This window comes from Choloepus didactylus, chromosome 5 (genome assembly GCF_015220235.1).
Source record: "Choloepus didactylus isolate mChoDid1 chromosome 5, mChoDid1.pri, whole genome shotgun sequence".
In the NCBI taxonomy this organism is placed as follows: domain Eukaryota; kingdom Metazoa; phylum Chordata; class Mammalia; order Pilosa; family Megalonychidae; genus Choloepus; species Choloepus didactylus.
This window is the reverse complement of record NC_051311.1, coordinates 119742361-119769258: the sequence shown is the minus strand read 5'-3', so window position 1 is coordinate 119769258 and position 26898 is coordinate 119742361. Positions and strand designations below refer to the sequence as shown.

The following is a 26898-nucleotide window of genomic DNA, read 5'->3' as shown; positions in this document are numbered from 1 at the left end:
ATAAAAAACAACTCAATCTATCCCCATAAGAACATATGCAAAAATGCTGCATGTTTAAGGAGATCAACATAAGAAATTCAATGCTAATTAAAAAGGTAGTTTCCTTCTGAAAATCATGACTTTTCCTTCAGTGACATATACCACCACACTTGAAAATCAAATCATTAACCCTGACTCTACTCCTTGTCACAGTGATCGTATCTTTAATCTCAGTTAAAGGCAGGTTATGCTGAATATCCCACCTAAAGAAAACTCTGTAGAAAGAGAACAATGGGAAAAAAATTGACATTTTAGTTGCTAGCCCTTATTACTACTACAAGGTGAAACATAAACTTACTTACTAAAGGAATTTGTAAAACCAGCATTCATGAAACATTTCTTAAAATATGGGTAACATTAAAAGAAAATCCAAGCTGCAACTTCAGTCTAGAAGTGCTGTCAAATAGAGCTTTCTGTGGATTTAGGTTTATCTATATCTGCACTGTCCAATACAGTAGCCACTAGCCATTTATGGCTATTGAGCACCTAAAATATGGCTGGTGCAACTGAGGAACTGAGATTTTAAATTTAATTTTAATTAATTTAAATTCAAATAGCCACATGTGGCTAGTGGTTACCACCTAGACAGCAGAGACGTATATGATGACTGCTAGGAATCTTTATATTGCCAATTATAAAAGTCCATTTCAAAAACTTATAGCCAAACATTAAAACTAAATTTTTTTCATATATACTCTTCAAATTTAAAAGAATGATCAGTAAGTAGTTCTCCAAAAGTCTAACTTATAATAATCTCTTCATAAAAATAGTTGTAATACATGAAATGTATTTGATATTTGGTTTATATCTGTATTTATATCAGAACTCTTAAATTCAACTCATAATTCTCGAGTATTTTCAAAAATCTTTTATCATTTAAATTCATTCACCATCAAAATTTGTCTCACTCATTAATAATTTAAACTTAATTCCAATATAACATTTATCTTCAAAAAGTGAGTGAAGTGAATTTTGAACTCCAATGAGTTAAATTCAAAGTGCCATTAGTTTTGCTAGTATAAATACATTAATTGCTAAAATACATATTAACATTTAAAAATTAACTTTACTAATTTAAAAGTTCCAATTATTTAAACAAGATAGGATAGCAAAAATTTTTAAATAAAAAAATATACCAATGAGAGAAAGATATAATTTGTAATGTTACTTAAAAAAAATGTCATAAATCTATTGCTAGAGCAACCAAGCACTTGATTCCTTAGATTCACTGACAGCCATCAAAATAAAACCATAACTAAATGCGATACACTAGTTCCTGTTCTGTCCCATAGGAAAACATCAAAGACTGGTACTAGAAGTAAATACCATACAGAATTTCAGAAATGAAAATAAATTATATTAGTATACTTTCTATTCGTGGAAGTATTATATACAGTAAAAGTATTTTTCTTTAGTAATTGAGATTCTTGCAATCCCATTGGGTCATCATTCTGAGCATAGTTGTATGGTGCTGGAGTTTAAGGTATGGCAAATTGAGAAAAATCTCTTGGTATTCCAGCAAGAAGTTTGTTCATTGCATAAATTCCTGACATGAATTTTTATTATTTGTACTTTAAAATACATTTTAATTAATTGAATGTTTTGATTATTTAAGTTTATATATACTATTTTTGTATAGGAATTATAAATTATAGGACTCTTTTCTATTAGAGTGTATTAAGTAAAAGTATACAGGTGAGGTGAGTTTAGCGAAATTCATGGCTAATAGTAGCTTAGGGCTTATTAAAGATGCCACGGATATGTTTTGACATAATGAAAAATAATCTGGCCTCCCCCCCCCCAAGTAATACTTGATTCTATTGAATTAACAGGCTTTGGCTTTATTCTATGCTATTATTTCTGCAGCAGAGATACTTTTTCATATCTTAAAGAATATTTATAAGATGAAGGCTCTAGTATTTAACAGATTGTTGAAAAAGTGGCAAGAAGTAGTGTGTCCATCTAGGTAGACTCTGTACTGTAAGAATTAAATAGAACTTGCCTTGAAATAGGAATGGATAAATCCTGCATTGGCAGTTACATTTAATTTTGATTTTTTTAAGTTGTTAAGTATTTTGTGCTGTTCAGGGTATAACGTTTACGTTATTTACATGCTCTAGAGCAAGTTTCTTTGTCACAGAATGTATTTTATTTGGTGGGGATGGGAATGAGTATAAGAAGTTAGAGAATGTCCTGACAAGGATAATACTGCTCCCTATATGCCTTTGCTCTATATATCCCATGCCTATCTCCAGACAATGGCATCTAATCTACCCCAAGCAATAAAACATAATTGAGAATACACATTTTTCAATGGTCTCAAACAGTACAAGTATTTCTTTGGATTTTCAAAAGAAGTCTGTATTTCCAGACTTAAATTTAATAGTTTTTCATTATTCTTAGTCTAATTCCTGTTTTATCAATCAGGAAACTAAGAGTCATCTTACAAGTTAAGTGAGATGACCACATTTACAATCAGAAAAGTGAGGCAAGTGTTTTCATCTTCTGACTTCTAGTGTTTCAGAAAGAATACCATACCATAAAACTGAGTTATCTGTTTGAAACAGAGTGAAAGAAATGGTAGCATGGAATAGGATGTGATACCAGGTATGTTTTCTTCTTCAAAATGTCACCATTCTGCAATGTCTGTTTATTCCTCTCTGAAATATGGAATTAAAAATAATTTAATACAGGGTTGTATCTTATGATGACTATGATGATAATAAGGCCAAACTTATATTCAATGGTCACTATATGGCATAAAAATGTATCTTCATCTAATATTACATAACCTTTCTCCATATCTTTCCTTTCTTCGTTTTTCTGTCAGTAGGGCTCCCTTTAGTATCTCAAGTAGGGCAGGTCTTTTATTAGCAAAATCTCTCAGCATTTGTTTGTCTGTGAAAATTTTAAGCTCTCCCTCAAATTTGAAGGAGAGCTTTGCTGGATAAAGAATTCTTGGTTGGAAATTTTTCTCTCTCAGAATTTTAAATATGTCATGCCACTGCCTTCTCACCTGCTGAGTAGTCACTACTTAGTCTTATGTTTTTTCCTTTGCATGTGGTGAACTGTTTTTCTCCTGCTGTTTTCAGAACTTGCTCCTTCTCTTCTGTATTTGATAGTCTGATCAGAATATGTCTCGGAGTGGGTTTATTTGGATTTATTCTATTTCGAGTTCACTGGGCATTTATGCTTTGTGTATTTATGTTGTGTAGAAGGTTAGGGAAGTTTTCCCCAACAGTTTCTTTGAATATTCTTTCTAGACCTCTACCCTTCTCTTCCCCTCTGGGACACCAATGAGTCTTATATTTGGATGTTTTATTTTATCTATCATATCCCTGAGGTCCATTTCGAGTTTTTTCAATTTTTTCCCCCATTCTTTCTTTTGTTCTTTCATTTTTCATTTTGTCGTACTCCAGGTCACTGATTTGTTGTTCATCTTCCTCTAGTCTTGTACTATGAGTATCCAGAATCTTTTTAGTTTGGTCGACAGTTTCTTTTATTTCTATAAGAACATCTATTTTTTTATTTACTCTTGCAATTTCTTCTTTATGCTCTTCTAGGCTCTTCTTCATGTCTTTTATATCCTGTGCCATGCTCTTCTTCATGTCCTTGATAACCTGTGCCATCCTCTCATTGTCTGTCTTTAGTTCTTTGATTAATTGCTCCAACTACTGCATGTCCTCTCATCTTTTGACTTGGGTGTTTGGGTTTTGGTTATCCATATCGTCTGGTTTCTTCATGCTTTAAAATTTTCTGTTGTTTTTTGCCACTTGGAATTTGCTTAACTTGATAGTTTTCTTTTAGGATATGTATGCTAAATTCAAAAATTTCTCTCTAATTTGTCAGATCTACAGCTTGGTGGCATACACTTTCTCTAACTAACCAGCAGATGGCGTCTGCGAGCCACCTATTCCCCTCAAGCCAGTTCTCCCCAACTTTGTTTTTCTGGTGTGTGGGGGTCTGATTCTTGTGGGGTCCAATTGGTGCCATGCGTGTGTAGTTGGTGCTGTCCACCCTGAATGTGGGGAGTGTGTCTGAGAGGTTAGGGAGGCAGGGCAGCTTTAACAATCAAACCTCTCAGGTGCTCCTGGAGATTTAAGGCTGTTCCAAGAGTCTAAACCTTCAGTTCGGTCTCGCCACAGATTGTCTCTGCTGCTGACCCACAAGTCCTTGATATTGGCATGTGGTCCCTGAGATTTCCAAGTGAGTCCCTCTTCTAAGCTGTGCCCTTCTAGGGCCTCTGTTGAGGGAAGGCTGTGCTACGTCACAAGTGCGCGCCAACCCTCAAGGGAAGTTTTGGGCCACTGGGCCATGTAGGTGCGTTCCCAGCCTGCTGAAAGGATGGCTGAATGGGGCGTGTTAATTTCCCCCTTTTCGCACTGCTCTGCCTTCCTAGCTCCAGGACAATTTAGCTGTGGGTGCACGAAAGGCTATTGTCCATGCCAGATATTGCGGCATGTGTGCATGTTGCTGGAAACACTTCCCGTCGCACTGGGTTTTTTGGCGCAACTCTGAGCTGTGGCACCGGCACCGGGCAGGAGCGTTCCCTGCCCGCCGGGAAGAAGGCTGCAAGGGGCGTGGTTTTTTTCCCCTTTTGGCTAATCTCTATCTTCCTAGCTCCGAGACAATCAGCAGCGGGTGCGCAAAAAGCTATTGTCCATGCCAGATGTTGAAGCGTACTCACAGGCTGTGGAGACGCCGTTCCTGCCGCACTTCCCTGTGCAGTTCTCGCTGCCGTATCCGCAGCTGCTTTTGGGTTTTTAAAAAAGAACTGGTCCGACTCCAAACGCCAACTCACGGTTTCCCCACACCACAGTGTGGCTGCCAGATATTCAGCAGGCTTACTCACTCGTTTCAGAACGCAGACTCCTGGTTTCACCAAGTACACTGTCCCTGTGGATTTAGCAGACTTTGTCCAGCTGGTGCATCGCTGGAACTGGTGTTCTAGTTGACTTTCTGTCTTCTATCTAGTATTTTTCATGGAGGTGTTTTCTTGGCCTGTCTCTCCTAACCACCATCTTCCCGAAGTCCGCATATGTATTATTTTATATACAGTAAGTGTTCCATCCCAGTACTGGGATTGCTATTAAAAGTTAGTGGGGAGTGAAGGGAAGAGAAAAAAACATTCAAACGGACAAATTATCAAGAAAAATGGAAAAAAAATTCACCTGTAAACTCTTCACAGAATTTATACTGTATGTTTTCTTCTAATCTTAAAAGAATAAACAAAGAAATACCCAGAGCGTAAAAGGATATAATAAATATTACTCCATTCCCTGTGAAAGAAATTCTTCAAATAACCAGAAAAGGCAAGACAAGTTCTAACAGACACATGATAGGATCATATGTACTCTAAAATTAAAAGAATTATTAACTATTTGAGCTACTTTAACTAATAAACCAAGCCCTTACTACTGGTACTCTACCCAGGCTTGTCCTAGAAAGAATTTAAGACAGTGTGCAACGTTTTATATGTGTGTGTGTGTGTATATATATATTATTATATATATAATGTAAATTAAAAGTGAGACAAATATATTCTAAATATTGACAGGAGAGACAACTAAAATGAAGTCCAAATTACACCTTTATTTGCCTCTCCTCTCTGCCAAATTCTCACCCACCTAATATTCTTCTTTACCTGCTTTGCACATCCCAAGTCCAACCTAAGAAGCCGGGTTTTCTGCTCTTCTGCTCCTGGGCACTACTCAAGAAAAATCAAATAATCAAACTTCCTAAAAGGGTCCACTGCAAATTCTTGCTATATAGCCCTAGCAAATCAGTTGGCTCTGTTTCTTTCCACTGTTCCTAACCATCTCCTCTCTTCTCAAGCCCCTGTCATCAATCCAGGTCCCTTCTCTCTCAACAGACTACTTTCGTTTCATTGAAAAGTAAGAAGCTGTCTAATATGAACTCACTCAATTTCCCTACCCTCACCAGTAATTACTTCTGTGTCTTTATGCAGCTCTCTTTCCTGTCACCTGTCTTAAATTGGTCCAGCACAGCCCAGTAAATTATTATGGGATGGAACCAACAATAAAGCATCCAGACTAGAACTAGTATCTCCACTAGGGCACTGCTGATGCAGGGTACTTGAAGAAATAGTGTCTATTAGGTGGAATTTGGTATCTGAGAAGGCAATAGACCACAGAGTAATTCTAGCCAGCAGTGAGCACAGGGGGAGATATAGTAGTAGAGAGTGTTATTATAGGCTTACAGAGAATAAAGACAGCAAAAGCAGAACTGGCATCATTGAGAAGTGTATACCAGCAGCTTTGTGGAAGTTTAAGCCAAAGACTGAGGCCCAGTTACCATAAAAGGGTCTAATAACTGGACCTCTTTTCCTAAGAAAAAGACTGGACAAAATTAGGTACAAACTGAAGCAGAAGTCAAGCAGTGGTGTGCTAGTAAATGTTTAAAACCCAGCTCTCTGGGGAAAAAGTTCTAATTTATAGTATTTGCCAATTATAGTATGAATATTTCTACCATGGCCAATTTCATGCTATCAACATGGTATCACTGAATGCACAGTTGTAAAGACAAGCATAATAGCGAACCATTATGTAGTTTTTCTATCATTAGTAAAACAGACTTAAATAACCTCAAAAGCATAGCTAACAGCAAAACACAGTAAAATATTTAGGAAGTAATGACATTTGATTATCTATACTTTTATTTTTTTTAATCAAATTCAATTTTGTTGAGATATATTCACATACCGTACAATCATCTATGGTATACAATCAACTGTTCACAGTACCATCAAATAGTTATGCATTCATCATCCCAATCCATATTTGAACATTTTCCTTACACCAGAAAGAATCAGAATAAGAGTAAAAATTAAAAGTAAAAAAGAACACCCAAATCATGCCCCACCCATTGCAACCTATTTTTCATTTAGTTTTTGTCCCCATTTTTCTACTCACCAGTACATACACTGGATAAAGAAAGGGAGTGTGATCCACAAGGTTTTCACAATCACCCTGTCACCCTTTGTAATACACTGTTATACAATTTTCTTCAAGAGTCAACACTGATTCTGACTGGTGAGGCCGGGGGGAGAACGCCGACCCTTAAGGGGTCTGAAACAGAGTACTCAGCCGCCAAAGCACATTTCTCTAAACTATCAAGTTGAGTGGTCCTTGGAGCCTGGTCAAAAATCAATTGACGAAGATGGCGGACTGGTGAGCTGTATGTTTTAGTTACTCCTCCAGGAAAGTAGGTAGAAAGCCAGGAACTGCGTGGACTGGACACCACAGAGCAATCTGACTTTGGGCATACTTCATACAACACTCATGAAAATGTGGAAATGCTGAGATCAGTGAAATCTGTAAGTTTTTGTGGCCAGGGGACCTGCACCCCTCCCTGCCAGGCTCATTCCCGTGGGAGGAGGGGCTGTCAGCTCCGGGAAGGAGAAGGGAGAACTGCAGTGGCAGCTTTTATCTGAAACTCATTCTACTGATCCAGACTCCAACCATAGATAGACTGAGACGAGACACCAGAGAATCTGAGAGCAGCCAGCCCAGAAGAGAGGAGACAGACATAGAAAAAAAACAGCACAAAAAACTCCAAAATAAAAGCGGAGGATTTTTGGAGTTCTGGTGAACATAGAAAGGGGAATGCTAGAGCTCAGGCCCGGAGGCTCATAGGCAAATCCCGAAGAAAAGCTGATCTCTCTGCCCTGTGGACCTTTCCTTAATGGCCCTAATTGCTTTGTCTCTTAGCATTTCAATAACCCATTAGATCTCTGAGGAGGGCCCTTTTTTTTTTTTTTTTAATCCTTTTTTCTTTTTCTAAAACAATTACTCTAAGAAGCCCAATACAGAAAGCTTCAAAGACTTGCAATTTGGGCAGGTCAAGACAAGAGCAGAACTAAGAGACCTCTGAAACAAAAGGAAATAATCCAGTGGCTGAGAAAATTCACTAAACACCACAACTTCCCAAGAAAAGGGGGGTGTCCACTCACAGCCATCATCCTGGTGGATAGGAAACACTCCTGCCCATCGCCAGCCCCATAGGCTAGAGCTGCCCCAGACAACCCAGTGTGACGGAAGTGCTTCAAATAACAGGCACACACCACAAAACTGGGCATGGACATTAGCCTTCCTTGCAACCTTAGCTGATTGTCCCAGAGTTGGGAAGGTGGAGCAGCGTGAATTAACAAAGTCCCATTCAGCCATCATTTCAGCAGACTGGAAGCCTCCCTACACAGCCCAGCAGCCCAGAACCGCCCTGGGGAGAAGGCACTCACCTGTGACATAGCACAGTCATCCCTCAACAGAGGACCAGGGGGATGCACGGCCTGTAAGAGGGACCCACTTGCAGGTCTCAGGAGCCATACGCCAATACTAAGGACTTGTGGGTCAGTGGCAGAGACATACTGTGGCAGGACTGAACTGAAGGATTAGACTATTGAAGCAGCTTTAAAACTCCAGGATCACCAGGGAGATTTGATTGTTAGAGCCACCCCCCCTCGATTGCCCAGAAACACGCCCCATATACACGGCGGGCAACACCAACTACACACGCAAACTTGGTACACCAACTGGACCCCACAAGACTCACTCCCCAACTCACCACAAAGGCAAAGCAGGGGAGAACTGGCTTGTGGAGAACAGGTGGCTCGTGGACGCCACCTGCTGGTTAGTTAGAGAAAGTGTACTCCACGAAGCTGTAGCTCTGATAAATTAGAGATAAGGACTTCAATTGGTGTACAAATCCTAAAAGAACCCTATCAAGTTCAGCAAATGCCAAAAGGCCAAAAACAACAGAAAATTATAAAGCATATGAAAAAAACAGACAATATGGATAACCCAAGCCCAAGAACCCAAATCAAAAGATCAGAAGAGACACAGCACCTAGAGGAGCTACTCAAAGAACTAAAGATGAACAATGAGACCATAGTATGGGATACAAAGGATATCAAGAAGACCCTAGAACAGCATAAAGAAGACATTGCAAGACTAAATAAACAAATAGATGATCTTATGGAAATTAAAGAAACTGCTGACCAAATTAAAAAGATTCTGGACACTCACAGTACAAGACTAGAGGAAGTTGAACAACAAATCAGTGACCTGGAAGATGACAGAATGGAAAATGAAAGCATAAAAGAAAGAATGGGGAAAAAAATGGAAAAAATCAAAACGGACCTCAGGGATATGATAGATAATATAAAAACTCCGAATATAAGACTCTTTGGTGTTCCAGAAGGGGAAGAAAAGGCTAAAAGGTCTAGGAAGAGTACTCAAAGAAATTGTTGGGGAAAACTACCCAAATCTTCTAAACACCATAAATACACAAACCATAAATGCCCAGCGAACTCCAAATAGAATAAATCCAAATAAACCCACTCCGAGACATATTCTGATCACACTGTTAAACACAGAAGAGAATGAGCAAGTTCTGAAAGCAGCAAGAGAAAAGCAATTCACCACATACAAAGGAAACAGCATAAGACTAAGTAGTGACTACTCAGCAGCCACCGCGGAGGCGAGAAGGCAGTGGCATGACATATTTAAAATTCTGAGTGAGAAAAATTTCCAACCAAGAATACTTTATCCAGCAAAGCTCTCCTTCAAATTTGAGGGAGAGCTTAAATTTTTCACAGACAAACAAATGCTGAGGGAATTTGCCAACAAGAGACCTGCCCTACTGGAGATACCAAAGGGAGCCCTACAGACAGAGAGACAAAGAAAGGAGAGAGAGACTTGGAGAAAAATTCAGTACTAAAGAGATTCGATATGGGTACAATAAAGGATATTAATAGAGAGAGGGGAAAAATATATATGACAAACATAAACCAAAGGATCAGATGGCTGATTCAAGAAATGCCTTCACGGTTATAACGTTGAATGTAAATGGATTAAACTCCCCAATTAAAAGATACAGATTCGCAGAATGGATCAAAAAAAATGAACCATCAATATGTTGCATACAAGAGACTCATCTTAGACACTCATCTTAGACACAGGGACACAAAGAAACTGAAAGTGAAAGGATGGAAAAAAATATTTCATGCAAGCTACAGCCAAAAGAAAGCAGGTGTAGCAATATTAATCTCAGATAAAATAGACTTTAAATGCAGGGATGTTTTGAGAGACAAAGAAGGCCACTACATACTAATAAAAGGGGAAATTCAACAACAAGAAATAACAATCGTAAATGTCTATGCACCCAATCAAGGTGCCACAAAATACATGAGAGAAACACTGGGAAAACTAAAGGAAGCAATTGATGTTTCCACAATAATTGTGGGAGACTTCAACACATCACTCTCTCCTATAGATAGATCAACCAGACAGAAGGCCAATAAGGAAACTGAAAACCTAAACAATCTGATAAATGAATTAGATTTAACAGACATATACAGAACATTACATCCCAAATCACTAGGATACACATACTTTTCTAGTGCTCATGGAACTTTCTCCAGAATAGATCATATGCTGGGACATAAAACAAGCCTCAATAAATTTAAAAAGTTTGAAATTATTCAAAGCACATTGTCTGACCACAATGGAATACAATTAGAAGTCAATAACCATCAGACACTTAGAAAATTCACAAATACCTGGAGGTTAAACAACACACTCCTAAACAATCAGTGGGTTAAAGAAGAAATAGCAAGAGAAATTGCTAAATATATAGACACGAATGAAAATGAGAACACAACATACCAAAACCTATGGGATGCAGCAAAAGCAGTGCTGAGGGGGAAATTTATAGCACGAAACGCATATATTAAAAAGGAAGAAAGAGCCAAAATCAAAGAACTAATGGATCAACTGAAGAAGCTAGAAAATGAACAGCAAACCAACCCTAAACCAAGTAGAAGAAAAAAAATAACAAGGATTAAAGCAGAAATAAATGACATAGAGAACAAAAAAACAATAGAGAGGATAAATATCACCAAAAGTTGGTTCTTTGAGAAGATCAACAAGATTGACAAGCCCCTAGCTAGAATGACAAAATCAAAAAGAGAGAAGACCCATATAAACAAAATAATGGATGAAAAAGGTGACATAGCCACAGATCCCGAAGAAATTAAAAAAATTATAAGAGGATACTATGAACGACTGTATGGCAACAAACTGGATAATGTAGAAGAAATGGACAATTTCCTGGAAACATATGAACAACCTAGACTGACCAGAGAAGAAACAGAAGACCTCAATCAACCAATCACAAGCAAAGAGATCCAATCAGTCATCAAAAATCTTCCCACAAATAAATGCCCAGGGCCATTGGCTACACAGGGGAATTCTACCAAACTTTCCAGAAAGAACTGACACCAATCTTACTCAAACTCTTTCAAAACATTGAAAAAAATGGAACACTACCTAACACATTTCATGAAGCTAACATCAATCTAATACCAAAACCAGGCAAAGATGCTACAAAAAAGGAAAACTACCGGCCGATCTCCCTAATGAATACAGATGCAAAAATCCTCAACAAAATACTTGCAAATTGAATCCAAAGACACATTAAAAAAATCATACACCATGACCAAGTGGGGTTCATTCCAGGCATGCAAGGATGGTTCAACATAAGAAAATCAATCAATGTATTACAACACATTAAAAATTCAAAAGGGAGAAATCAAATGATCATCTCAACAGATGCTGAAAAAGCATTTGACAAAATCCAACATCCCTTTTTGATAAAAACACTTCAAAAGGTAGGAATTGAAGGAAACTTCCTCAGTATGATAAAGAGCATATATGAAAAACCCACAGCCAGCAGAGTACTCAATGGTGAGAGACTGAAAGCCTTCCCTCTAAGATCAGGAACAAGACAAGGATGCCGCTGTCACCACTGTTATTCAACATTGTGCTGGAAGTGCTAACCAGGGCAATCCGGCAAGACAAAGAAATAAAAAGCATCCAAATTGGAAAAGAAGAAGTAAAACTGTCATTGTTTGCAGATGACATGATCTTATATCTGGAAAACCCTGAGAAATCGACGATACAGCTACTAGAGCTAATCAACAAATTTAGCAAAGTAACGGGATACAAGACTAATGCACGTAAGTCTGTAATGTTTCTATCTGCTAGAAATGAACAAACTGAAGAGACACTCAAGAGAAAGATACCAGTTTCAATAGCAACTAAAAAAATCAAGTACCTAGGAATAAACTTAACCAAAGATGTAAAAGACCTATACAAAGAAAACTACATAACTCAACTAAAACAAATAGAAGGGGATCTTAAAAGATGGAAAAATATTCCACGTTCATGGATAGGAAGAGTAAATGTCATTAAGATGTCAATTCTACCCAAACTCATCTACAGAGTCAATGCAATCCCAATCAAAATTCCAACAACCTACTTTGCAGACTTGGAAAAGCTAGTTATCAAATTTATTTGGAAAGGGAAGATGCCTCGAATTGCTAAAGACACTCTAAAAAAGAAAAACGAAGTGGGAGGACTTATACTCCCTGACTTTGAAGCTTATTATAAGGCCACAGTTGTCAAAACAGCATGGTACTGGCACAAAGATAGACATATAGATCAATGGAATCGAATTGAGAATTCAGAGATAGACCCTCAGATCTATGGCTGACTGATCTTTGATAAGGCCCCCAAAGTCACTGAACTGAGTCATAATGGTCTTTTCAACAAATGGGGTTGGGAGAGGTGGATATCCATATCCAAAAGAATGAAAGAGGACCCCTACCTCACCCCCTACACAAAAATTAACTCAAAATGGACAAAAGATCTCAATATAAAAGAAAGTACCATAAAATTCCTAGAAGATAATGTAGGAAAACATCTTCAAGACCTTGTATTAGGAGGCCACTTCCTAGACTTTACACCCAAAGCACAAGCAACAAAAGAAAAAATAGATAAATGGGAACTCCTCAAGCCGAGAAGTTTCTGCACCTCAAAGGAATTTCTCAAAAAGGTAAAGAGGCAGCCAACTCAATGGGAAAAAATTTTTAGAAACCATGTATCTGACAAAAGACTGATATCTTGCATATATAAAGAAATCCTACAACTCAATGACAATAGTACAGACAGCCCAATTATAAAATGGGCAAAAGATATGAAAAGACAGTTCTCTGAAGAGGAAATACAAATGGCCAAGAAACACATGAAAAAATGTTCGGCTTCACTAGCTATTAGAGAGATGCAAATTAAGAGCACAATGAGATACCATCTAACACAGATTAGAGTGGCTGCCATTAAACAAACAGGAAACTACAAATGCTGGAGGGGATGTGGAGAAATTGGAACTCTCATTCATTGTTGGTGGGACTGTATAATGGTTCAGCCACTCTGGAAGTCAGTCTGGCAGTTCCTTAGAAAACTAGATATAGAGTTACCATTGGATCCAGCGATTGCACTTCTCGGTATATACCCGGAAGATGGGAAAGCAGTGACACGAACAGATATCTGCACGCCAATGTTCATAGCAGCATTATTCACAATTGCCAAGAGATGGAAACAACCCAAATGTCCTTCAACAGATGAGTGGATAAATAAAATGTGGTATATACACACGATGGAATACTACACGGCAGTAAGAAGGAACGATGTTGTGAAACATATGACAACATGGATGAACTTTGAAGACGTAATGCTGAGCAAAATAAGCCAGGCACAAAAAGACAAATATTATATGCTACCAATAATGTGAACTTTGAAAAATGTAAAACAAATGGTTTATAATGTAGAATGTAGGGGAACTAGCAATAGAGAGCAATTAAGAAAGGGGGAACAATATTCCAAGAAGAACAGATAAGCTATTTAATGTTCTGGAGATGCCCAGGAATGACTATGGCCTGTTAATTTCTGATGGATATAGTAGGAACAAGTTCACAGAAATGTTGCTATATTAAGTAACTTTCTTGGGGTGAAGTAGGAACAGGTTGGAAGTAAAGCAGTTATCTTAGGTTAGTCTTTTTCTTACTCACTTGTTATGGTCTCTTTGAAATGTTCTTTTATTGTTTTTTTTTTTTTATTTTATTTTATTTTTTCCACACAGCTGATTTAAAAAAAAGAAAAAAAAGTTAAAAAAAACAAATAATAAACCAGGAAAAAAATATGTAGTGCCCCCTTGAGGAGCCTCCCTATTATTGTGCCTAAGAGCTTCCTCCCGAATGCCTCTTTGTTGCTCAGATGTGGCCCTCTCTCTCTAGCTAAGCCAACTTGAAATGTGAAATCACTGCCCTCCCCCCCTACGTGGGATCAGACACCCAGGGGAGTGAATCTCCCTGGCAACGTGGAATATGACTCCCAGGGAGGAATGTAGACCTGGCATCGTGGGACGGAGAACATCTTCTTGACCAAAAGGGGGATGGGAAAGGAAATGAAATAAGCTTCAGTGGCAGAGAGATTCCAAAACGAGCCGAGAGGTCACTCTGGTGGGCACTCTTACGCACACTTTAGACAACCCTTTTTAGGTTCTAAAGAATTGGGGTAGCTGGTGGTAGATACCTGAAATTATCAAACTACAACCCAGAACCCATGAATCTCGAAGACAACTGTATAAAAATGTAGCTTATGAGGGGTGACAATGGGATTGGGCAAGCCATAAGGGCCACACTCCCCTTTGTCTAGTTTATGGATGGATGAGTAGAAAAATAAGGGAAGGAAACAAACAGACAGACAGAGGTACCCAGTGTTCTCTTTTACTTCAATTGCTCTTTTTCACTTTAATTATTATTCTTGTTATTTGTGTGTGTGTGCTAATGAAGGTGTCAGGGATTGATTTAGGTGATGAATGTACAACTATGTAATGGTACTAGGAACAATCGAATGTACGATTTGTTTTGTATGACTGCATGGTATGTGAATATATCTCAATAAAATGAAGATTAAAAAAAAAAATAAAAAAGGAACACACAGAACCATTTCTATAGACTACCATTTAAGAATATGGGGAGGAGGCGGGGCAAGATGGCAGACTGGTGAGCTGTATGTTTTAGTTACTCCTCCAGGAAAGTAGGTAAAAAGCCAGGAACTGCGTGGACTGGACACCACAGAGCAATCTGTCTTTGGGCATACTTCATACAACACTCATGAAAACGTGGAACTGCTGAGATCAGCGAAATCTGTAAGTTTTTGCGGCCAGGGAACCCGCGCCCCTCCCTGCCAGGCTCAGTCCCGGGGGAGGAGGGGCTGTCAGCTCCAGGAAGGAGAAGGGAGAATTGCAGTGGCTGCTCTTATCGGAAACTCATTCTACTGATTCAAACTCCAACCATAGATAGACTGAGGCCAGACACCAGAGACTCTGAGAGCAGCCAGCCCAGCAGAGAGGAGACAGACATAGAAAAAAAACAACACGAAAAACTCCAAAATAAAAGCAGAGGATTTTTGGAGTTCTGGTGAACACAGAAAGGGGAAGGGCGGAGATCAGGCCTTGAGGCGCATATGCAAATCCTGAAGCAAGGCTGATCTCTCTGCCCTGTGCACCTTTCCTTAATGGCCCTGGTTGCTTTGTCTATTAGCATTTCAATAACCCATTAGATCTCTGAGGAGGGCCGTTTTTTTTTTTTTTTTTTTTTTTAAATCCTTTTTGCTTTTTCTAAAACAATTACTCTAAGAAGCTCAATACAGAAAGCTTCAAAGAATTGAAACTTGGACACGTCAAGTCAAGAGCAGAACTAAGAGAGCTCTGAGACAAAAGGCAATAATCCAGTGGCTGAGAAAATTCACTAAACAACACAACTTCCCAAGAAAAGGGGGGTGTCCACTCACAGCCACCATCCTGGTGGACAGGAAACACTCCTGCCCATCGCCAGCCCCATAGCCCAGAGCTGCCCCAGACAACCCAGTGTGACGGAAGTGCTTCAAATAACAGGCACACACCACAAAACTGGGCGTGGACATTAGCCTTCCCTGCAACCTCAGCTGAATGTCCCAGAGCTGGGAAGGGGGAGCAGTGTGAATTAACAGAGCCCCATTCAGCCATCATTTGAGCAGACTGGGAGCCTCCCAACACAGCCCAGCAGCCCAGAACTGCCCTGGGGGGACGGCACTCACCTGTGACATAGCACAGTCATCCCTCAACAGAGGACCCGGGGTGCACAGCCTGGAAGAGGGGCCCACTTGCAAGTCTCAGGAGCCATACGCCAATACCAAAGACTTGTGGGTCAGTGGCAGAGACAAACTGTGGCAGGACTGAACTGAAGGATTAGACTATTGCAGTAGCTTTAAAACTCTAGGATCATCAGGGAGATTTGATTGTTAGGGCCACCCCCCCTCCCCGACTGCCCAGAAACACGCCCCACATACAGGGCAGGCAACACCAACTACACACGCAAGCTTGGGACACCAATTGGGCCCCACAAGACTCACTCCCCCACTCACCAAAAAGGCTAAGCAGGGGAGATCTGGCTTGTGGAGAACAGGTGGCTCGTGGACGCCACCTGCTGGTTAGTTAGAGAAAGTGTATTCCACGAAGCTGTAGATCTGATAAATTAGAGATAAGGACTTCAACTGGTCTACAAACCCTAAAAGAACCCTATCAAGGTCAGCAAATGCCACGAGGCCAAAAACAACAGAAAATTATAAAGCATATGAAAAAACCAGACGATATGGATAACCCAAGCCCAAGCACCCAAATCAAAAGACCAGAAGAGACACACCTAGAGCAGCTACTCAAAGAACTAAAGATGAACAATGAGACCATAGTACGGGATATGAAGGAAATCAAGAAGACCCTAGAAGAGCATAAAGAAGACATTGCAAGACTAAATAAAAAAATGGATGATCTTATGGAAATTAAAGAAACTGTTGACCAAATTAAAAAGATTCTGGACACTCATAGTACAAGACTAGAGGAAGCTGAACAACGAATCAGTGACCTGGAAGATGACAGAATGGAAAATGAAAGCATAAAAGAAAGAATGGGGAAAAAAATTGAAAAACTCGAAATGGACCTCAGGGATATGATAGATAATATGAAACGTCCGAATATAAGACTCATTGGTGTCCCAGAAGGGGAAGAAAAGGGTAAAGGTCTAGGAAGAGTATTCAAAGAAATTGTTGGGGAAAACTTCCCAAATCTTCGAAACAACATAAATACACAAATCATAAATGCTCAGCGAACTCCAAATAGAATAAATCCAAAAAAACCCACTCCGAGACATATACTGATCACACTGTCAAACATAGAAGAGAAGGAGCAAGTTCTGAAAGCAGCAAGAGAAAAGCAATTCACCACATACAAAGGAAACAGCATAAGACTAAGTAGTGACTACTCAGCAGCCACCATGGAGGCGAGAAGGCAGTGGCACGATATATTTAAAATTCTGAGTGAGAAAAATTTCCAGCCAAGAATACTTTATCCAGCAAAGCTCTCCTTCAAATTTGAGGGAGAGCTTAAATTTTTCACAGACAAACAAATGCTGAGAGAATTTGCTAACAAGAGACCTGCCCTACTGGAGATACTAAAGGGAGCCCTACAGACAGAGAAACAAAGACAGGACAGAGAGACCTGGAGAAAGGTTCAGTACTAAAGAGATTCGGTATGGGTACAATAAAGGATATTAATAGAGAGAGGGAAAAATATGGCAAACATAATCCAAAGGATAAGATGGCCGATTCAAGAAATGCCTTCACGGTTTTAACGTTGAATGTAAATGGATTAAACTCCCCAATTAAAAGATATAGATTCGCAGAATGGATCAAAAAAAATGAACCATCAATATGTTGCATACAAGAGACTCATCTTAGACACAGGGACACAAAGAAACTGAAAGTGAAAGGATGGAAAAAAATATTTCATGCAAGCTACAGCCAAAAGAAAGCAGGTGTAGCAATATTAATCTCAGATAAAATAGACTTCAAATGCAGGGATGTTTTGAGAGACAAAGAAGGCCACTACATACTAATAAAAGGGGCAATTCAGCAAGAAGAAATAACAATCGTAAATGTCTATGCACCCAATCAAGGTGCCACAAAATACATGAGAGAAACATTGGCAAAACTAAAGGAAGCAATTGATGTTTCCACAATAATCGTGGGAGACTTCAACACATCACTCTCTCCTATAGATAGATCAACCAGACAGAAGACCAATAAGGAAATTGAAAACCTAAACAATCTGATAAATGAATTAGATTTAACAGACATCTACAGGACATTACATCCCAAATCACCAGGATACACATACTTTTCTAGTGCTCACGGAACTTTCTCCAGAATAGATCATATGCTGGGACATAAAACAAGCCTCAATAAATTTAAAAAGATTGAAATTATTCAAAGCACATTCTCTGACCACAATGGAATACAATTAGAAGTCAATAACCATCAGAGACTTAGAAAATTCACAAATACCTGGAGGTTAAACAACACACTCCTAAACAATCAGTGGGTTAAAGAAGAAACAGCAAGAGAAATTGCTAAATATATAGAGATGAATGAAAATGAGAACACAACATACCAAAACCTATGGGATGCAGCAAAAGCAGTGCTAAGGGGGAAATTTATAGCACTAAACGCATATATTAAAAAGGAAGAAAGAGCCAAAATCAAAGAACTAATGGATCAACTGAAGAAGCTAGAAAATGAACAGCAAACCAATCCTAAACCAAGTACAAGAAAAGAAATAACAAGGATTAAAGCAGAAATAAATGACATAGAGAACAAAAAAACAATAGAAAGGATAAATATCACCAAAAGTTGGTTCTTTGAGAAGATCAACAAGATTGACAAGCCCCTAGCTAGACTGACAAAATCAAAAAGAGAGAAGACCCATATAAACAAAATAATGAATGAAAAAGGTGACATAACTGCAGATCCTGAAGAAATTAAAAAAATTATAAGAGGATATTATGAACAACTGTATGGCAACAAACTGGATAATGTAGAAGAAATGGACAATTTCCTGGAAACATATGAACAACCTAGACTGACCAGAGAAGAAATAGAAGACCTCAACCAACCCATCACAAGCAAAGAGATCCAATCAGTCATCAAAAATCTTCCCACAAATAAATGCCCAGGGCCAGATGGCTTCACAGGGGAATTCTACCAAACTTTCCAGAAAGAACTGATACCAATCTTACTCAAACTCTTTCAAAACATTGAAAAAAATGGAACACTACCTAACTCATTTTATGAAGCTAACATCAATCTAATACCAAAACCAGGCAAAGATGCTACAAAAAAGGAAAACTACCGGCCAATCTCCCTAATGAATATAGATGCAAAAATCCTCAACAAAATACTTGCAAATCGAATCCAAAGACACATTAAAAAAATCATACACCATGACCAAGTGGGGTTCATTCCAGGCATGCAAGGATGGTTCAACATAAGAAAAACAATCAATGTATTACAACACATTAAAAACTCGAAAGGGAAAAATCAATTGATCATCTCAATAGATGCTGAAAAAGCATTTGACAAAATCCAACATCCGTTTTTGATAAAAACACTTCAAAAGGTAGGAATTGAAGGAAACTTCCTCAACATGATAAAGAGCATATATGAAAAACCCACAGCCAGCATAGTACTCAATGGTGAGAGACTGAAAGCCTTCCCTCTAAGATCAGGAACAAGACAAGGATGCCCGCTGTCACCACTGTTATTCAACATTGTGCTGGAAGTGCTAGCCAGGGCAATCCGGCAAGACAAAGAAATAAAAGGCATCCAAATTGGAAAAGAAGAAGTAAAACTGTCATTGTTTGCAGATGATATGATCTTATATCTCGAAAACCCTGAGAAATCAACGATACACCTACTAGAGCTAATAAACAAATTTAGCAAAGTAGCGGGATACAAGATTAATGCACATAAGTCAGTAATGTTTCTATATGCTAGAAATGAACAAACTGAAGAGACACTCAAGAAAAAGATACCATTTTCAATAGCAACTAAAAAAATCAAGTACCTAGGAATAAACTTAACCAAAGATGTAAAAGACCTATACAAAGAAAACTACATAACTCTACTAAAAGAAATAGAAGGGGACCTTAAAAGATGGAAAAATATTCCATGTTCATGGATAGGAAGGCTAAATGTCATTAAGATGTCAATTCTACCCAAACTCATCTACAGATTCAATGCAATCCCAATCAAAATTCCAACAACCTACTTTGCAGACTTGGAAAAGCTAGTTATCAAATTTATTTGGAAAGGGAAGATGCCTCGAATTGCTAAAGACACTCTAAAAAAGAAAAACGAAGTGGGAGGACTTACACTCCCTGACTTTGAAGCTTATTATAAAGCCACAGTTGCCAAAACAGCATGGTACTGGCACAAAGATAGACATATAGATCAATGGAATCGAATTGAGAATTCAGAGATAGACCCTCAGATCTATGGCCGACTGATCTTTGATAAGGCCCCCAAAGTCACCGAACTGAGCCATAATGGTCTTTTCAACAAATGGGGCTGGGAGAGTTGGATATCCATATCCAAAAGAATGAAAGAGGACCCCTACCTCACCCCCTACACAAAAATTAACTCAAAATGGACCAAAGATCTCAATATAAAAGAAAGTACCATTAAACTCCTAGAAGAAAAAAAAAAAAAGAATATGGGGTTCACTCTTCTTAAAAATAGGAAATTTGTTTAAAAAGAATACTCTTTTTCATTCCAAGGTTTTCCATCCCTATAGTTCCCTTCCTATAAAAACTTAGTTTATTAAAATTTGAACATCTATCTCCCCCTTGGACTAAAATTAAGCAAGAAAAAACTCATTATAGATTTAAACATTTTCAAACATCTGTAATGATTCAATCTGCCTAAGTTGATGAAAAAAATAGTTCGGAAATGTATGTCAAATGTTTCTAGATTTTCAAAGCATGTTTGAAGTTAAATATAACTAGCACAAAGGACAACAGAAGTAAAGCTTTAGGTGAGACTAATTTAGAAATAAAATATTAAATTGCAGATCAAATAAATGGAGGCAAATTTTTGATAAATTCATTCAATCTGAAAACAAAAACAAAGCATTTGAGAAGTCTTTACAATTAACACTAGATAGAATTCATGCCTTAAGTAAGAATACATTACTAAAACACCAAAATAGCCTCAATTAACTGAAAATTTATTTCTCAAAAACACTGTTACAGCTTTATTCATGTTAAACTATAGTAAATCTTTATGAAAATATCCATTAAAAAGTATGTTGAATACTTTATTAAGAATCAATATAACACTTCTTATGCTTCTGAATCTAAAAGCAAATCAGTTCTAACATCCAAATTCCCTTCATTTTACTTACCAATAGCTGTTTTTGGTCTTTCTTGGCATCCTGGTAAGAGGAGGGTCCAGACATCCAAGATGGTAATGGAGTTTACAGGTATCACACAATAAAAGAAGATGCTGATCATGGTTCTTCTTACAAATTCCACAACTTTGAATAGAGGCAGCAAATAAAGGATTAGAATAATACTTACCATACTGAAACAGTTCATTCAAAACATATTTCTAAAATTTCACAGTTTCACCATAATCACTGAATCTTCCATCAAAACAATTAACTTAAACTATATTTCTTCTATTGAAATCAAAATTTTTTCATAACATATTTTTATAATATCAGTAACTGATTGTTACTCCTAAATACTTTTGTGTCTTTTATTTATTTATACTTTTAATTATCACTTAAAACCCAGTAAACATTAATTCATTTTGCTCTAGAAACAGAAGTTATTAAACAAGAGTTTTTCCAATTTTCTAAAACATCTCTATAACAAGTTACTTCATAAACAAACAAAATTCAGTTTATTTTCTACCATTAATACAAACATTTCAAAGGGCCGTCAACAAATAAACTATATATATAAAAAATTCTCTTTTCAAAATAAAAAATTGAGGCTTATAAATACACTAATTAATACTTATCGCAAAGATGGGAAGTTTTATTATTACTGTTATTATTTTGGATTATGTTTGTTTCTTTTTAGGAAGTCACACTGTTCTTGTGCAAAAGGACAACTGCTTCTGTGAACACAAGCACCATGATCTGAAAATCTATGGTATATTTATATTGAGAATGTATAGATAGAGATGAAAGTTGTTGAAAATCAAACAGCCATCCTTATACAGAAACAGCAATGGCACTTGGATTTTAAAAAACAAATATTCCCACAAACGAAGATTACAAAAAAGAAACTAATACCTCATATCAAAGTTATTCAAAGGAAAAAAGGAAAACCAAACCACTTAAAATATTTTCTGAAGCAAACCTGAACAGGTCAAAAAGTGATATGCCTCATGGTTCCAAGTTAACCAACTTTGTTTAGAAAATGTGGACTAAAGATGTGCTAGTCTTCACACTGCACACTAAGAAAATAGTGGGCTTTTCCCACATTTCAAGCAAGTTATTTACTATTAATTAAGGAGTGAGTTTCCAAAAAAGAATGGAGACTAATTACAAATAAGGAAACTATTGCTACTGATACTATTTTCTGAGAAAAGACAACATAGTGGGGAGAACATGCAATTATAAAGCCATGTGTGTACACACATGTACATACATACATGCCAGTGTTTTCTAAACTTCTCTCACTTAATATAATCAGTTACATGGAAAAAAGTGAGATCCCAACCTACTTGGATATGAAAAGAAGACTTGACTATGTAAAATTACTGTAATAGTGAGCACTGTAAGAATATTGAGGCAAAAAAAAGTAAAGGAAAAAAACTTCTGGAAACAAAATTATTACAACTTAGTATAGAAAGTTAAAAAAATGTAAAGATAGACTCAAATTTAAAGCTTATCTTCACTATCCACAACTGGACAAAGGAAATAGATTCAGACTATATATCTGATACCCATCACCAGCTGAAAACAAACAAAATTCTGTAACTCATTCAAATAAAATAAAATCTAAATGCCTACTTATCTATTATATTGTTTTAATTAGTTAAGAGAATAATCATCTATGTTACTCACTCAAGTAAAAAAAAATCTAAATGCCTACCTATTATATTGTTTTAATTAGTTAAGAGAATAATCATCTATGTTATTTAACATCATCTATGTTAAATGATTTTCAAATTCCCCAAAAAGGATTGTTCATTTCCATGGAGTTTATGCAGATATATACCAAGTTATTTACAGGATACAAAAAGTGATTTACCTGATCATTAAAAGAGCTACCCAACCTGGAAAGGTATTAATATAACCTTTGAAAAAGGTATTAATAAAACGAACTTCAAATGCATTTAACTTAAATTCTGGTAGAAGCGTAATTCTTTCTCAAATATCTGAAGCATCTTCTTACTATAAGATTCGTTAAAAATACACAATATCATGCTATCATAATTTTATTACTTGCCTATAAAGTACTGCTGGAAGAGTAGATGTCTTTTGTGTGCCTCCTTCTTTTTTACTTGGTTTTCTCTCCTTGGGTGCTCGCAAAATTGCCGGTATGTTCAACTTCTATTGATTTGAACAAATGCAGTTTACATTGTTTTAAGGAGTATAAAGAAACATTTTCCTCTATTTGCCTCTCAAGCCAACTAAAATATGCTAGCATTATAAGGGGAAGACTCTGCTTTATTAGATATTACGATGACAAAAATGATCACGAGTTTTTACTCTCACAGTTACTTCCATTAGAAACCTATGATTACATACTTTGATCAGTTTTCAATGGAGTGCTAAAACATTAAGAAAATTAAACTTCTACTTTGGCTTTAAAAGATGAAAGACAAGGATGAGTTTCTAGGAGGTTAAAAAAAAGAAAAAAAAGAACACAGTACAACACTTGACATAAAGAATACTGAAGCCATTTATTTTCCTCAACATTCCAGCTATGTTGGTGCTCCAAAGGTTAATTTAAAAAATTATCTTATTCGACCAAATTCTCCACAATGCGAATGAGATTTTCTCTGGGTGTCTACTAATCTGTAGTATACTAGCTTCTCAGACAGCAACCATCTATCAAAGTCACTTCTCAGTGGCCCTGTGGGCCCACATCTGTTCAACCAACTGGAAAAAAGTGTCATGTAAGCAGTACAAATGAATTCTACTTATGCTGTGTATTTTACATTTGTACAAGGAAGTATATGAACTTCTGTTAAAAGTCCTTTAATACACGAAAACGTTCTTTTATGGTAGATAATGTATACTGAACAGGAGATTCTCATGAGACGAACTTGCAAAAAAAAAGATAATGCTAGCTTGGCAAATAAACTAATAATAAGCTTGAACGCAACAATAACTACTCTAAATAGTAAAAAACAAAACATCACACTCTTCCAAAAATCTACCAACAACCTGTCAAAAGGAACAAAGGTCAACTCTTCCACAAGTGACTACTCATCCTGACCTTTTGAAATATGTTATTCATTACAATTTAAGCCACATATACCATTGTTCACAAAAGAAGCATCTTCAAACCTAGCATTGCATAAAACAAATATGTACGTATTACTTCCTAAAATAATATATCTATATGAATTGTGTGATGAATTTGATTCTTTATAACTTTCTGATACAAATAGAATGAAAAAATGTTCCTTGAAAAGCTACTCTCACAAATAAAACTATTTTCATAATAAAAGGACTACAAACAGGTCTCCATCATTCTTAAAATATGCTTTTAATATTTATAAATTTTAATATTTATATAATTTAATATTTCAATATATTCTCAATTTATCAACTATATGCACAGTATACAAAGAAAGCATTCAAAAGAATCCATTTGGCAATGATTCTTTCTTTCAATACTAAGAACTTCAAAGAGCTAAAAATGTTCAAGGATAAAGTAATTTTTTTCATGACTACAATAACAGCTACTGTTAAAGGAGAAAAGCTACTACACTTTAACATTAAAGTTTCAAAAACATCTCTTACACAGCTCAAGACAAAATCAACATGAAAATAAGTCTTTCCAGTTCTCCTTTTCAAATTTTAAATTTTATATCCAAACAAAAAGGAACTAAATATAGCATAAGAACAAGACAGAAAAAATGTAGCAGGGAATCTAAAACTGCTAAATTAAAGGAAAGAAAAATGTAATAGGAGTAAATCATGCTTCAAATGTTAGCTTCATCATAAACAGCAGATCAATCAGTTAGAGCAAATGAAAAAATACTGCAAACAAAACAGCTGTTAAAACAACCAAATTAGGCTACAGGTTCTCAGTAGGCAGCTTACAATGCTCTATGTATTTCAGGCAGAAGCCATATCCCCAGAGGATTAGCTGGCCCTGATCAAATAGAATTCTTTAAAAAAAGTGACAGTAGTATCAGAAATTGGATCTTTGAAAATCATACAAAGAGCAAGAACAGAAAAAGGAGACAGCAATTGGAAAGAAACTAACCTGCCCTGTGATTCTGCCCAGCAAGGCCCATATTCCTTGCCCTTCATTTCGAAGTTTTCCATTCAGATTCTGTAGTTCTTCTAAAGATTCGCATAGCTACAAGGTAAATAAGTCAAACTGGTAAACTTCATTAATGTGTAATAAAATATGTGAAAATTTAAATAATTTATCAACAAATGTCCAAGAATATCTACAACGAAATGTCACATATTTTTAACACATTCAAGTCATACTACAGATAGATGAAGCTACCTAATTATTTAGCAGCACCAACACAGTATAAGCTGTTGCCTGTTTCAGGTTAGCATTTTTACTAATGGTAATAACAATGTCCATCATCTATATATACCATTTATAGTTTGATACACAATTTCATATGCATTCTGCTAATTAATCTTTATGGTACTATGAAGATGTATTTCTAAATTAAAAAAATTAAATTACAAAAAATTTTAATCAAAAGTAATATTACAATTCAAGGTGAGAATTAAGTGAGTTAACACATGTAAAGTGCTCAGAACTGTGCTTGGCATACAAAAAGTGCTCAGTAAGTATTAATGATTGATGATAATGTAGATAATGAGGATAGGAGTCATGCAGAAGGGCCTAAAAGCTCTGGAATAATTTTGAAATAAAACATAATTAGAAATACCATAAAATCACAAAAGAAATCACGAATAGAATCTTACTATATTATGTTTTTTGTTTTAGAACCAACTCACCTTATTATATTCCACATGAAGCTTTTCTTGTTCATTCTCTAATTTATCCTTTATATTCTTTTGTTCAGCCATATTTTCCTGAATTTGAATCATGCGCATATTTCTCTCTATTTAAATTAAATATTCAGTTTTACTTTAGTAGAAAGTAAAAGCTGATATACAAATACACAAAGGAAGAAACTAGCCACAGAGCTGACCAGATGGATATATCTACATTGTTTAAAACAGTTTTAATTCTAGCTATAAATATAGGAACCTAGCATTTTACAACAACCCACAACTTATTAGGAAAATGAATATGCCTTTACTTGATATATGTAGCATGGCTAATAAATTTCTAAAATTAGCAGCATATCAAATATTTTCATTAGCAAATTGTTCTAATTGAAAATGTGCAGGTATCAGTGTCTATACTGACCAAAATAATAATTCACAAAATCAGCAGTGAGAGCTGGTTGTTTATGCTTTCTCCTTCCATCCACACTAGAACTAGTATCTGAATTGTCCACTGGGAAGATATCTGTACTGATCCCCATTAGTTCTGCTTTCCGCATCAGTTTACGAATGGCTGAAGCACTACTAGTGAGTGGTCTAGGCAGTTTTTCCCTTGGAACCCAGGCCTGAGGCCTGGTGGATCGAGCTAGCTCTGCTTTGGCGCGATATTGCTGAAGCCGGGCATTGATCCTTGCCTACAAAAGAAATGTATACACATTTTAAAAGACATTAAAGTATAACATACACCTTCTTATGATTTTCCTTCCATCCTTAAAGACAATAAAGGAAACAAGAATCTCCTATATTTAGGGCAAATTATATCTTAAGATACATTGCATAATTCTTAGGTTACAATAAAATAGATCTACCCCAGTTAACAACTGTCCTAAA

At 36.7% G+C, this 26898-nt stretch overlaps 1 protein-coding gene across 4 annotated transcripts in view; it reads right to left on the bottom strand.

Moving 5' to 3' along the window:
- The window catches only part of PHF14 (PHD finger protein 14), a 257760-nt gene that overhangs the window by 160639 nt on the left and 70223 nt on the right, over positions 1-26898 (bottom strand). For all 4 annotated transcript variants that reach the window (XM_037836790.1, XM_037836792.1, XM_037836791.1 and 1 more), the window contains exons 9-13: positions 26432-26702; positions 26014-26120; positions 25292-25387; positions 23297-23400; positions 21235-21366 (exon numbers count right to left, since the gene is read on the bottom strand). In XM_037836790.1, the coding sequence (XP_037692718.1) occupies positions 21235-21366; positions 23297-23400; positions 25292-25387; positions 26014-26120; positions 26432-26702 (710 nt within the window). The remainder of the gene's footprint in view (positions 1-21234; positions 21367-23296; positions 23401-25291; positions 25388-26013; positions 26121-26431; positions 26703-26898) is intronic.